Below are 12304 nucleotides of genomic sequence, written 5' to 3'. Positions count from 1 at the left end.
CGGGGCCGGGCCGGCTCAGGCTGTGGGACCGGCGCTTGGGCCGAGGCGGGTCTGGCGGGGGTGTGGGGGGGCCGGCCAGGTAGGAGAAGGCCCGGGGCGCGCCAGGAGGTGGCCCTGGGGCCGGGCTGGAGGGCGAGCCCTGGGCACACATGAAGACGTAAGGGGGGCTTCCTTGGCCAGGAAGTGGGGAGCAGAGCTTAGGGGGCCGCTCTGTGCCCTCTGGAAGGTTCCGCTCCTGGGGGGTGCTGGGGTCCCCACCACCGGGCTGGGGGGTAGCCTGTTCCTGTGAGTGACCAGACCCCCGTGAGCGTGCCCCGATGCTCTCCTGGCTGGGGGAGCGGACAGGGGGTAAGGGCAGCGGCTCAGGGCCACCCCCCGCCATGGCTGCTTGGAGCTCTGGGCTTAGTTCGCTGCCCTGAAAGGTGAGGAGGCGCGGGCTGGCCTCTGCGGGACCTTCACCATTCTCCAGCCCCTCGATGGCCATCAGTTCGGGACCCCTGGCCAGTCGGCACCCGCCTTCGCCTAGGGCCTCCCCCTGCAGCAGGCCCCGCCGAAGGTCCGCCAGCCGCTTCACCCCCAGCATGAGCTTCTTCTGATGCCCTGAGGGGTGGATGGAAGTGGCAAAGTTAGCTGGGGCTGGGAAGGGTAACCCTGGTCACTGCTGGGCCTGTTCTCCCGCCTCTTGGAGACCCCTAGAGGCGTGTGGGGGCCCAGCCAGAGGCCTCAGCACAGTCCTCACCGAGCTTGTTGACGCCGATCTCCTGCAGCTCCTCCCAGGTGAGATCGGCCACCAGCCCCATGGAGTCATAGCCGCTGCTCACCAGCTGCTTGTGGTACTGTGGCAGCCCCAGCGCACACAGCCACTCCAGCAAGTCCGTCTGGAAGGGCATCATCCTTAGAACTGGCTCCCGGCCGGCCTCTGCCCCCAAATCAGAAAGGAAAATATACCGCGCAAAGCCACAGCTGAGGACAGAGCCCGTGTCATTAGCTCACCGGGATGTAGTTGGGCAGCCACTCGGCGATACTGAGCTGGGCGATCTCTGAGGCGATCTTCTTCCTGTGCCCAGGCTTGGTCACCCCGATGGCGGTCAGGTCCTGCCACATGGAGTCTAGACATCAGACCCCCTCCCCTGCCTGTGGGCTCTCCCTGCCCCTCCCAGCTGCAACACCCACCTCAGGCGTCATGCGGCTGATGGTTGGCACGTCGTAGCCAGCCTGCAGAAAGTGGGCAGTGTAGCCCTCCAGCTGGAACTCGCTCAGCCAGTTATGAATGGCCTGAGCATCCTGGGGGAAGAGGTAGTAATAGCAGGAGCTGAGCCAAGATCCCAGCCTCGCCTCAGGGGTCTGCATGGACAGTACGCAAGCCTGTGCTCAGGCCCTCCCATCTCCTCTGCTCTCCCCACTCCAAGCCCACATGCACCCCCAGTGGTCACACCTTCCCCTCCAGCAGCTGTTCAGGCCTCACATCCTGGGTAAAGATCTGCTCCCCAGAGCGGTAGTTGGCCAGAGGGCGGTGACTCAGGTTGTCTTCGAGGAGGGAGGGAGAGAAATGGGATCAGAGGCGGCAGGAGGAAGGGGTGCCGAGCCCTCAGCCTCCCCACCCGCACCTCTCCTAGCCCACCAGGTCCCAGTTCCCTTCCTACCTGCCAGGGGCGGGGGGTGCAGTCCTGGCAGCACCTGGTCCTCTCCGGCAGAGGGCAGTGGCTGCAGACAGGGAAGGAGCCAACTCAGCATCTGGGGGAAACTGGCAGTGGGGGGGGGTGTCCTTGCCCTGGTCCCAGTGCCCCCTCCATCCTACCTGGGCATTCTCAATCAGGAGGCCAGTGCCGTGGCCATTGGTGCCCTCGGAACTCTGCCCGCTGCCGGCACTACGGATGCTGCCTACGCTGCCCTCGCTGCCCACGCTATTCCTGTCACCTGCTGTTGGGGGCAGAAGCCAAGGGGTCAGAGCCCCGGTTGGTGCCGCCAACAGCTGACTGGCAGCCTGTCCACGCCAGACGCCCACACCGGCTGTCCAGCGTGGCCCTCTGAGAGGGGAGGTACCTGGGCTGTCTGGGCTGAGGCCCACCCGAGGGAGCTGGCCGTAGGTAAGAGGATGCAGGGGGTCTTCAGCAGGAGGCTGCGGTGTCTGGGAGAAGCCTGGACGCAGGGTGGCGGGTGCGGAGGGGAGACGAGTCGCAGGGATGCCCACCCGCTTGCTGACCACCTCAACGATGCCTGGGGGAAAGTAGCCCACGCGGTCTGTGCCCCTTTGGCTCTCATGGATGTGGCCCTTCCAGCGGCCGTCGGGATGCTGCTCAAGCACCTGCGGCGGGCAGGGATGGGGACAGTCACGCCCCACACGAAGCACGTAGCAAGCAGCTGCCCCCGGAGCCCGAGTCCAGAAGCCCGGGTCCAGTTCTTCCCCTCTCCCTTATCCCCAAGGAGCGGGGCCAGGTCCTGCCCCTGCTGCCAGCAGGCAGCCCATCTTCCCTGTGCCTCCAGGGTACAGACATGGAGGCAGCCTGTGGACAAACCCCATCTCCTGCTTGCTGGCTGTGTGACCTCAGGCAAGCCACTTTAATCTCTCTAATTTTCTCTCTCAATTGCGTCATCTCTCGAAGAAGAAATGCTAATAGCACCTACCATTCCTGGACTTGGAAATAAGTAAATGAGCGCGAATAAAAAGACCTCAGCACAGAGCCCGATAACACAGTAGGTGTCCAAATAAGCAACAGCAGCCATCCGTATTCACAAGGGGAAGCCCGAACGGGGTCCCTCACCGTGATGACATCTCCTGCCCGGACATTAAGAGCAGTGGGATCATGGAGGTTCCAGAAATCCTTGAGCGCTCGGACCTTCAGGATCCCTGAGGCCTCTAAGAGAAGGGCGGGGCAGGTGTCATATGAGGGTCCTTAGGGCATCTTCCTGACCCTCTGGTCCCCTTCACAATCCTCCCCCGGAGACTTCGCTCCCCTCCGTGTCCTGGCACCTCCTGGAGCAGCCCCAGGCCCCCAGGCGGGATCTCCTTTCCTGTACTCACCCCGCAGGAGCTGCTTGATTTCCCGGCTGGCCTGGGAGGTGGTGAATTGATTCACGATGTCCAGCGCCGTCTGGTTGTACGTATTCCGGATGTTCACGTCCACGCCTCCCTGCGTGCAGTGTCATCAAGCACTGAGCACCGTGCCTGTCATCTCTCCCCTATCCTCTTAACTACCCAGGAGGGAGGTGCTATTATCATTTCCAGGTTTTACAGATGAAGAAATGGAAGCTCAGGGATCAGGTGAAGGATGAGCTCAAGGCCACTCAGCTGGCAAGAAGCAGACCCACGAGGTCGCTCTGCCCTCGAGCCCCCTGGCCTTGGTGCCGCTCAGAAGGAGTCAGGCCTCTTCGCCGAGGCCCATGCGGAAGCTGCATCCGCGACAGAGTCCTCCCTTCCGTGCCTCCCCGGGTGGTCTGGGCACGCGGCGCCCACACCCACCTCCAGGAGCAGCCGCACCACCTCGGTCTTGCCGTACAGCGCGGCCTCGTGGAGTGCCGTGCCCGTCTTGGTCTGGCGGTTGATCTCGATGCCGGCTCTCAAGAGCTGCCTGCAGCGGGCGGAGGAGTCACAGGGGTTGGGGGCTGGAGGAGAGGCTGACTGCTGAGGGTTGGGAGATCGAGAGCCAGGGTGAGGAGGGCAGCGGGCAGGGGCGCCGAAGGCCCCTAGGAAGAGCCCGAGGAAGGGGGCTCGGGGGTACCTGATGACTTCTCTGTGACCATTCTTGGCAGCCAGGTGCAGAGGCGTGGTGTAGTTGGGGTCACAGGGGTCCTTGGCTTCCCCCTCCAGCAGCGCCACACATAAGTGACTGTTCAGTAGCAGCTGGGCCACCTGTGGCATCCAGTGCCTAGTTAAAGCCTGCTCCTGAGACCCCGCAGAGGTCAAGGACCCTGGACCCTAAGGGCTGCAGGCCTCACCTTGAGCCGCCCAAACTCACAGGCCAGATCCAGGGGCGTCTTCTTGGCCTTGTTGACCAGGCACGGGTTGGACTGGTGCTGGAGGAGCATCTCTGACTGGAATGGGGGAACCGAGTGAGCGGGCCTGGCCTGCCCGCAGCCCACCCCGCGCCCCGCCAGCAGCCTCACATACCACCTCGTAGTGTCCATACTGCGCGGCCAGGTGCAGAGGGATCTGCCCGTCCAGCGAGGCGGCATTGACGGCCGCAGAGGCCCGCAGCAGCAGCTTCACGGGTTCCAGCCGGCCCTGCCAGGCTGCGTAGTGCAGCGGGCGCATGCCTGGCAGGAGGGAAGGGGTTTCTAAGGGAGGTCCATGGATGGTGCTGGGGTTGCAGAGGACGTGAGCAGAGGATGGAGCCAGCCCAGCTGTGAAGGCAGACAGCCCAGGGGGAGGCGCCGCTGGCTTCGCCCGGGTGTGGTCAGGAAGAGGTCCAGCTCTGTGGGGCTGAAGCCAGAGTTCCACTGTGCCCACCAGGGTGATGATCTGGAGACTCCAGGATGGTGACAAAGCCTCTGAGCCTCTACTTTGTCATCTGAATAATGGGATGTCAGTACCACCCCCTACCCCAGAAGGCTGTGAAGATTAAAGCGGGAAAAGATACTTGCAAGCCCAGAGAAGGCGCGCAAACATCTATTCGCGTTGCGGCATTGCAATAGGAACAAGTGCTGATCACAGAGTCTGGGTAGGACCCCGACCTGCCTGGGCAGGGGGCACACTGGGGTCTCACCATTGCTGTCCTTGATGTCCACAGTGGCCTGAGCCTCCAGCAGCAAGGCTATGAGCTCCAGGCTGCCCCCCAAGGCGGCATGATGGAGAGCAGAGAATCTGGCATGGGGGGACACAAAGTAGGGGGTGTCTGTGAGCAGCGCCCTCCCCACATCCTGGTCTTCCACACCCAAGCCCACCCTGGGGGCTGGCAGGGATGGGTTACTTGCCCCCCCCCCCGCCAACCCTGCCGTGGGAGCGCAGCAGCCGCCGGGCCACAGCATGAAAGGGCTCAGTGTCTGGGCTGAGAGGCCTGTTTGTCTGGCCTCCCCCCAGCCGGCCCAGGGGAGGGGGCTGTGGGAGTAGGAGCCCGAGGGCTCCTATCCTCCAGGGAGAAAAAGGGGCCCAGCAGGAATCTGACCCAGAGGGGCCCCTCTGAGAGGCACCAGGGCCCCTCCCCTCATCAGGACTAACTCCAGAGCAGGCGGGCGGGCGGGCAGGACCCCCTCCCTCTGGCCCTATTGGGCAGGACCCAGAGCTCTCAGCAAACAGACTTCAAGGGCCAAGTTTGAGAGGGGAAGGGACCCTGGCCCTCTGGCCCCTCCTCCTCCAGGGCTCTACTCTCCAGCCCCCAGAAGCTCTCACAAGGGATGGGGGCTCACACTCACCCGTCAGCATCCTGGTAGTTGACATTGAGCCTCTTCGTGGAGCCCAGGAGCTCTGGGGGTCAGGGCAGGGACATCAGGGCACATCAGATGATCTGCCCTCACCCAGCGCTCCCTCTTCCCAACCTCTCAAAGCCCAGCTGACCTCTTGGTGTGCAGGAAAACACCTGCCCCATGGCCTTCTGCCTGTCCTGTCCCTCACCACCCTGGCTCACTGGCCCATGAGCTTGAGGGCACCGAGGACAGGAAGCTGTAGCAGCCGTGGCCTGGCTTCCCCGGGCCCCAGCTCAGCTTGTTTATAGAGCCAAAGGGGGTGGGGGGTGCTGGCATGATGTGTGCCCAACGGACAGGCCCACGGAGCGCGTGGTTAGCATTCCTGCCTGAATGGCCAGGGAGCAAGTCACATTGTCCTACTGGGCCAAGGGGTGGGGGGGGGAAGGAGAGGGACACTAGGTACTCAAGAGCAGGGCAGATGCTGCTCAAAAGTCCCAGTGCCTGGTCCTGGGCATACCTCAGTGGAGCACAGTTGGGAAGGTGGCAGCAGACAGGCCTATACCTGCCAGGTTTTAACTGTGGGACCTTGGACAAGTCATTTACACTCAGGCTCAGTGCCCTCATCTGTAAAACGGGCTGACTATACCTTGCCAGCAAGAAAATTTGGAAGCTGTTATCATCTAGCCCTCCCTACGTGTTGCCCAATACTTTCCCCATGTTCTCCTCCAACTAAAGCCGGCACAGTCCCCCCACGGTCCCCCTTGGATCTTGGAGGGCTCTCGGCCTGCCTGGGAGTAACTGCTGACTCCGCGCCCACAGGCTTTTAGTCGATATATCCATGCCCCGGGCAACAGGAGCTAGGGGCACCCCCTCTCAGGGACAGGGTTGGTGCAGGTGCGCTCCCCGTATGACCAAGGGCACTGGTGGGGGCAGCCCTTAAAGTGCTGGGGAGGGGAGAGGAAGGCCTGTCTTGGACGGCCCCCTGCCTCTCGATGGAAGGCACCCCTGCAGGGAAGGAGGGGGCTTGCTCAACCCAAGCTGGGCAGCGTGCCAAGCATGCTGGTCCAGGCCTGCCCCCCAGGCTCTGGTGGGCCCCTGAATACCCCAGTAGCCTGGGCGAAACAGGGCTTCATTCCAACAGGGAGGGACCAGGCCCACAGTGGGGAGCGTGAGATGGGGAGGGAGGGTACAGCTACACTCCCTGTAGCTGAGCTGAAGGAGACTGGGCTAAAAAGGTACGTACAGAGCCCAGGAGGGACAGGGGAGCTGAAGGGGTTGGGGCCCGGTGGGAAGAAACACATGCCTCCCGGTTTCTCTGCAGTCCGCTTGGAAAGTCCTCATCACACAGAACCATTTGGGACAGTGGAAAGAACAGAGGCTCTAGAAGCAGGAAGTTCATGGTTCAAATGCTCGTGGCTGTGTGACCTCAGCCAGCCATGGTACCTCTCTGAGCCTCAAAGATGAGGTCAGCAGGGAAGACACAAGGAAGTCCTTCATCCTGCCCACTCTTCCACCAGGCTAGACGGTTTGGAATGGGGCAGCTGGGTGGCAGGATGCAGCCCCTTCAGGGAGGGGCAGGACAATGTGACAGGAGGGACAGGAACAGGGCTAGGGACAGGCTGGGTGGCTCTGTTCTTTCTAGAACAATGGCCGGAAAGGCGGTGGGGGAGAGGCTCAGAGTGACCGGGCTGGGGACCTTGGCAGGAGGGTGGAGGGTCCTGGCTCCCGGCAGTGGCTCCAGGCACTTCCGCTGCTTCACTGCCTTCTTCCTGGGCCTGGCTCTGAGGGTGGAAGGGTCACTCCTGATTTAGGCTCTCGGGCAGAGGATGTGAGCTCAGCTGGCCGCCCCAGCCCACTCTGTTTCTTCTGGCCAAAGAAGGAGACTGTTCAGAAAAGGGTGGGGGAGGGACGGGGCCAGCGCACCTGCACCCCTTTCCTCCCAGCCACCTGCACCCTACAAGGGACCTGGGGGGTGGGGCAGGAATGTCAGCCAGATAGCAAATGGAGGAGGCTGAGGGAACACCTCCCGCCCTCTGCTCTCTCTTTAGATACCCATAAAACTCCAGCTATCTCCGCAGGAGAGAAAACGGGGGTCCTGACACCTCCTTCCCTGCGGTTCCCTGTGCTCTCTGTGGTATGCAGCAGGAGTCTCCAGGCCCTCTTCTGAGACCTACAGTAGACTCACCTGGAGAACTTTCCAATTTGCAGAGCCCCAGGCCCCCTCTGATGAGTCTAATTTGGGGGGGTGAGTCCAAGGAATCTGCACTTTTTTTTGAGTAGGAGTCTCACGCTGTCACCCAGGCTAGAGTGCAGTGGCACGCTCACTGCCACCGCAGTCTTGACCTGCTGGACTCAGGCAATCCTTCTGCCTCAGCCTTCCAAGTAACTAGAACCACAGATGTGTGCCACCATGCCCGGCTAATTTTTTGATTTACTGTAGAGATGAGGTCTCGCCAAGTTGCCCAGGCTGGTCGCGAGCCTGTGGACTCAGGCAACCCTCTCACCTCCACCTCCCAAAATGCTGGGGTTACAGACACGAGGCACCACGCCTGGCTAATAATCTGCTCTTTTGATATAAGCACTAGGCTGGTGCTGTGGCAGCATCTGTAGTCCCAGTTACTCAGGAAGCGGAGGTGGGAGGATCATTTGAGCCCACGAATTCAAGGCTGGGCAACATAGCAAGATGCCATCTCTTAAAAAATAAAAAATTGGGCCGGGCACAGTGGCTCACACTTATAATCCCAGCACTTTGGGAGGCCGAGGTGAGTAGACTGCCTGAGCCCATGGGTTCGAGACCCGCCCAGGTAACTTGGCGAGACCTCATCTCTACAATAAATAAAAAATTAGCTGGGCATGGTGGTGCGTGCCTATAGTTCCAGCTACTTGGAGAGCTGAGGTGGAAGGATTGCCTGAGGCCAGCAGGTAGAAACTATGGCGGCCGTGAGCCTGCCACTGCTCTCCAGCCTGGGTGACAGAGTGACCTCAAATTAAAAAAAAAAAAAAAAAAAACGTAAATAAATAACTGAACAATCCCTAGGCAATTATGACGGACAGGGGACAGGACACAATTTTGCCTGGATCTGCTACACAACAGCTGTGTGACCTTGGGCAAGTCATTAACCTTCTCTGAGTGTCACCTCCCTTGTCTGTAGAACAGATATAAAAACACCTATCTCACAGGGAAGTGAGGCGATTATAATATTTCATAAACTCTAAGGTTTGCCAATGTCACCTCATGATCTCGCTTTTGTCACCGGTTTCTCAGAGGACTAGGAGGGGAGGCACAGTGCCGGGGCCTCACAAGGGGTCCCAGTCCTCGGCCCCACACTGGGCCTGTGTCTGCACCTGCATCCTTTGCTGGGAGAATTATCCCCTTTGGGGCTGAGGGAAGAGACCCCTTTCCCCCAGTGTCTCCCACTGGGTACCGGAGACCTGCTAGGAGCCTGGCTGTGACCTTCCTGCCACCAGTCTCCAGACCTCTCACACCTGCCCCCATGAGGGCCTCATTTTGAGGCTCCAGGGCTGTGAGGTCAGCAGCGGCTTGACCGAGGCATGACTGGGCAGGTTGCCAAAAACAACAAGGAGGTGATGGGGGTGGGGTGGGCAGTGGCTCCCACTCTTGGTCTCAGGGCCCTCCCCTAGGCTCCAACCTGTATCCACCTCCCCAGGGCACAGAGACCACCCCCATAGCTCCAGCTCTCATGCCCTTGGGTCTACCACCCTGGTGTGCCCACGTGGGTGCACGAGGTTGAAATCCTTCTTGTGGGAACTCCACACCCCTATGCGTGGTGGGGAATAAGTGGTCTCCAGGTAGCTTTGGGGACTCTGTGTATAGGACCCAGGTGTGTCTTGAAGCTGGAGCCCCAACACTGCAGAGGCGGTCCTCCCATCCATGGAACTCCTCCCCCAGCCTCAGTCTAGTGGCAGGAACCACCTCCTACCCCTGCTGCTCTGCAATCTCAAGGTGACAAGTCCAGTGGCCTCCTAGCACAGCCCAAAGAGCTCTCCCTGAAGCCCAGAGGTCTGTTTTCCTTGGGGGACTCACCACAGAGGTACTCAAGAGATGGGATTCAGGTGTGGTCACCTGTGCATTGAGCACCCCCCAGCCCTGTCAGGACTGGAGTCCTCAGGTTGTGTGGAAACCTCTAAAAAATTAGATTTGACTACCCAGGCTTAGGGAACACAGGCAGAAAAGTGTGGGGAAGAGGGCTTTGGCAAGTGATCACGCAGAACTTTCTTACAGACATCCACATTCAGTTAAAACAAAAACTCAGCAATGCTGTAGTTAAAGTTTGTTAAAGTGTGTGCGTACGGGGATGAAGTTTTATCTATTCAGTCTTTCCCAACCCGCTGCCAAAAACCCCATGGCTCCAAAGAACACACCCAAAAAACCACCTGCTAGAAGGCAGCTCAGGAGGACAGGAATTTTGGTCTGTTGCGTTCACTGCTATAGCCCAGTGCTTAGAACAGAGCATGGCACAAAATAGCCACTCAGTAAAAATGCAAAGGAGGCTAGTACAGTGGCTCACGCCTGTTGTCCTAGCACTTTAGGAGGCTGAAGCAGGATTGCTTGAGTCCAAGAGTCTGAGACCAACCAGGGCCGCATAGTGAGACCACATCTCTATTTTTTTAAAAAAAGGTGAATGGACGTACTTCAACCCTTTCATCTTACAGGCAAGGAAACAGTAGCCAAAGAAGGTAAATGCCAGCCGGGCTCTGTGGCTCAGCCTGTAATCCCACACCTTTGGGAGGCTGAGGTGAAGTGGATTACCTGAGCCCGCGGGTTCGAGACCCGCCTGGGCAACTTGGCGAGACCTCATCTCTATAATAAATCAAAAATTAGCCGGGCGTGGTAGTACACGCCTGTAGTTCCAGCTACTCGGAAGGCTGAGGCGGAAAGATCGCCGGAGCCCAGCACATTGAGGCTGCAGTGGCCAGGAGCGGTCACTGTACTGCACTCCAGTCTGGGCAACAGAGTGAGACTCCAACTCAAAAAAAAAAAAAGAAGGTAAGTGCCTTGCCTAAGGACACAACTTTTTCTCTGGCTCTCCCACACACAGGCACTTCTTGTCTAGAACAAGACAGTCCTCCCTCCTCAATTATGCAAATCAGTGACCACCTCCCCCCAGCCCTGTGGCCTCAGCACAGGCTGGCTGACCTCAGCTGGATGGTCACTTCACACGTACTCACTTGTCTTTGCGGCCTTGACCTTCGCCACCAGTTTCTGCACGCCGGTCACATCTCCATTTTTGACGGCAAGAATCAGGTCCTGTTCACGACCCATCCTGGCCCCTGGGCCAGGCTCTGGGCTCAGGAGTCCAGGGCAAAGGCAAGCAAACTGGACCAAGCCGAGGCGTCAGGGCACCATGCCTCAGTCCTTTGGGAGGCTCCTAGTCCTGCAGAAGCACGTCTGGTGTCCCAGGCAGTGGGTTCCTCCTTGTCGGGGGCTGATGGGTACTTCCTCAAGGTGCTCGGTGAGCTGCCACCACAAGCAAGAAAGCCAGTCTCTGAGTGGGCGGAGGCTACGTGGAAATCTGGACGGATATCAGCTTGCAGCTTCCAACGGCTCCGGGATGGGCCAGGACTGGGCACGCCAATCTTCCCGGCCTAGCTGGGGAGCACCAATGCCCACCCAGAGAGCAGCCAGCATTCCCTTGGGCCTCAGGCAGCAGCGATGGGCGGGTCTCAGGGGTCTGGAAAAGGCACAGTGCCTCTGTCAATGGCTGGGTCACAGCCTGCAGAGGTCCCAGAAGCAGGGCGCAGAGGACGAGCAGGACAGGACCTCCGGGGTGCCCCCAAACCACCCTGACTGCCACTCAGAGTCAATGGAGTGTCTGAGCCACTCGAAAGGAGGAGGAAGCCGCCAGGCATGAGAGGAGTATGTGGAGGGGGGAGGTGGCATTCTGGGAGGGGGAGGCTGAGTCACTGGGGCCCCAGGGCACCTGGCAGCACCTCGACCTTCAGCAGGAGGGGCCCTGGCAGCACGACATACTGGGGCAGGCTGGGCCAGCAGCCTGTTCTCCACAGCCCGAGGCTCTGACACCCACAGACAAGTGGCAGGCCAGGGGGTGGGGCAGGGAGGGTCAGGCACAGGCAGGCGAGCAGGGGTCACTCCCTGTCAAAGGCGCCTGCCCCTAGACACCTCCCCAGGTCTTACTCTAATAGCTGCATGCCCTAGCCCTCGTGCACTTTATGAACTGAGGGCAGGGGGAGCCTACAGCCCCGCACTTCTGGGGAGGGGTCTGCCTAGTGGAGAGGGAAGCGTCATAAACGGCACCTGTTGCTGACCCCCCCTCACCCCTGGTGTGGGGTGGAGGAGCAGCTGGGCAGAGAGCAGAGCAGGGGCACTGGTGACAAACGGGGCTCCCAGGCCCCTCAAGCCTGAACCCGAAGCCCAGACCCTCAACTCACTGCTGGAAAGCTTACGTCAGTCTCTCAGTGGCGGCGAACGTGTTGCCAGAGTCCTGTGGCATGAGACCCGCGCAGGCCTGGGGCCCAGGCTGGGAACCCCTCACTCCTCAAACGTCCCGAGCCCAAGCCAGAGGGCACTCCCACTCATGGCCCGCGGCCGACCCTGGGGGAGGGTGCCCCTGGGCAGTGCCTGGGGTCGGGCTGGCTCCCCCGCCCCCCGGAATGCCCCTCCGGCGCCGCGCAAGCCCCGCTCAGCCCAGCCCAGCCCCGGGAACAAAGCGGCGGGAGGAAGCAGGAGGGCCGAGCGCCGGAGACACAGATGCGGAGGATGGAAAAAGGGGACGCGAGGAGGACGGAAGGCGCGGAGAGATGGAGGCGCCCGCCGAGCCCGCAAGAAAAGTTAGTTTGTGCCCGCCCCCAAGGGTGCTGACTCCAGCCCAGGCCCCGCGGTCTCACCTCTCCCGGCCGCCCCGCCGCGGGTCCGGCCGGCCGTGCTCGGCCCCCGGCAACCTGGACGGTGGCTCCCACTGCCCCCCACCCCCTTTCTCCTCCT

At 60.8% G+C, this 12304-nt stretch overlaps 2 protein-coding genes across 2 annotated transcripts in view; one reads left to right on the top strand and one right to left on the bottom strand.

Moving 5' to 3' along the window:
- Window positions 1-12249, bottom strand: part of CASKIN2 (CASK interacting protein 2) — a 13669-nt gene extending 1420 nt beyond the window's left edge. The window contains exons 1-18 of the mRNA XM_021706616.1: window positions 12208-12249; window positions 10531-11033; window positions 5350-5401; window positions 4704-4801; window positions 4109-4254; window positions 3937-4032; window positions 3720-3850; window positions 3461-3569; window positions 3023-3131; window positions 2763-2857; window positions 2044-2305; window positions 1799-1920; window positions 1644-1704; window positions 1436-1527; window positions 1174-1284; window positions 994-1095; window positions 740-878; window positions 1-600 (exon numbers count right to left, since the gene is read on the bottom strand). The exon at window positions 1-600 is cut by the window's left edge and continues 720 nt beyond it. Of these exons, the coding sequence (XP_021562291.1) occupies window positions 1-600; window positions 740-878; window positions 994-1095; window positions 1174-1284; window positions 1436-1527; window positions 1644-1704; window positions 1799-1920; window positions 2044-2305; window positions 2763-2857; window positions 3023-3131; window positions 3461-3569; window positions 3720-3850; window positions 3937-4032; window positions 4109-4254; window positions 4704-4801; window positions 5350-5401; window positions 10531-10624 (2419 nt within the window). The 5' untranslated portion in view covers window positions 10625-11033; window positions 12208-12249. The remainder of the gene's footprint in view (window positions 601-739; window positions 879-993; window positions 1096-1173; window positions 1285-1435; window positions 1528-1643; window positions 1705-1798; window positions 1921-2043; window positions 2306-2762; window positions 2858-3022; window positions 3132-3460; window positions 3570-3719; window positions 3851-3936; window positions 4033-4108; window positions 4255-4703; window positions 4802-5349; window positions 5402-10530; window positions 11034-12207) is intronic.
- TSEN54 (tRNA splicing endonuclease subunit 54) overlaps window positions 11898-12304 on the top strand; it is a 10529-nt gene continuing 10122 nt past the window's right edge. Inside the window, exon 1 of the mRNA XM_021706617.1 lies at window positions 11898-12150. Within this exon, the coding sequence (XP_021562292.1) occupies window positions 11898-12150 (253 nt within the window). The remainder of the gene's footprint in view (window positions 12151-12304) is intronic.

Source organism: Carlito syrichta, unplaced genomic scaffold, assembly GCF_000164805.1.
Source record: "Carlito syrichta isolate Samal-C Ts95f unplaced genomic scaffold, Tarsius_syrichta-2.0.1 Scaffold315826, whole genome shotgun sequence".
NCBI lineage: Eukaryota > Metazoa > Chordata > Mammalia > Primates > Tarsiidae > Carlito > Carlito syrichta.
The sequence above is the reverse complement of the archived record's forward strand: the minus strand, read 5'-3'. Positions and strand labels throughout refer to the sequence as shown.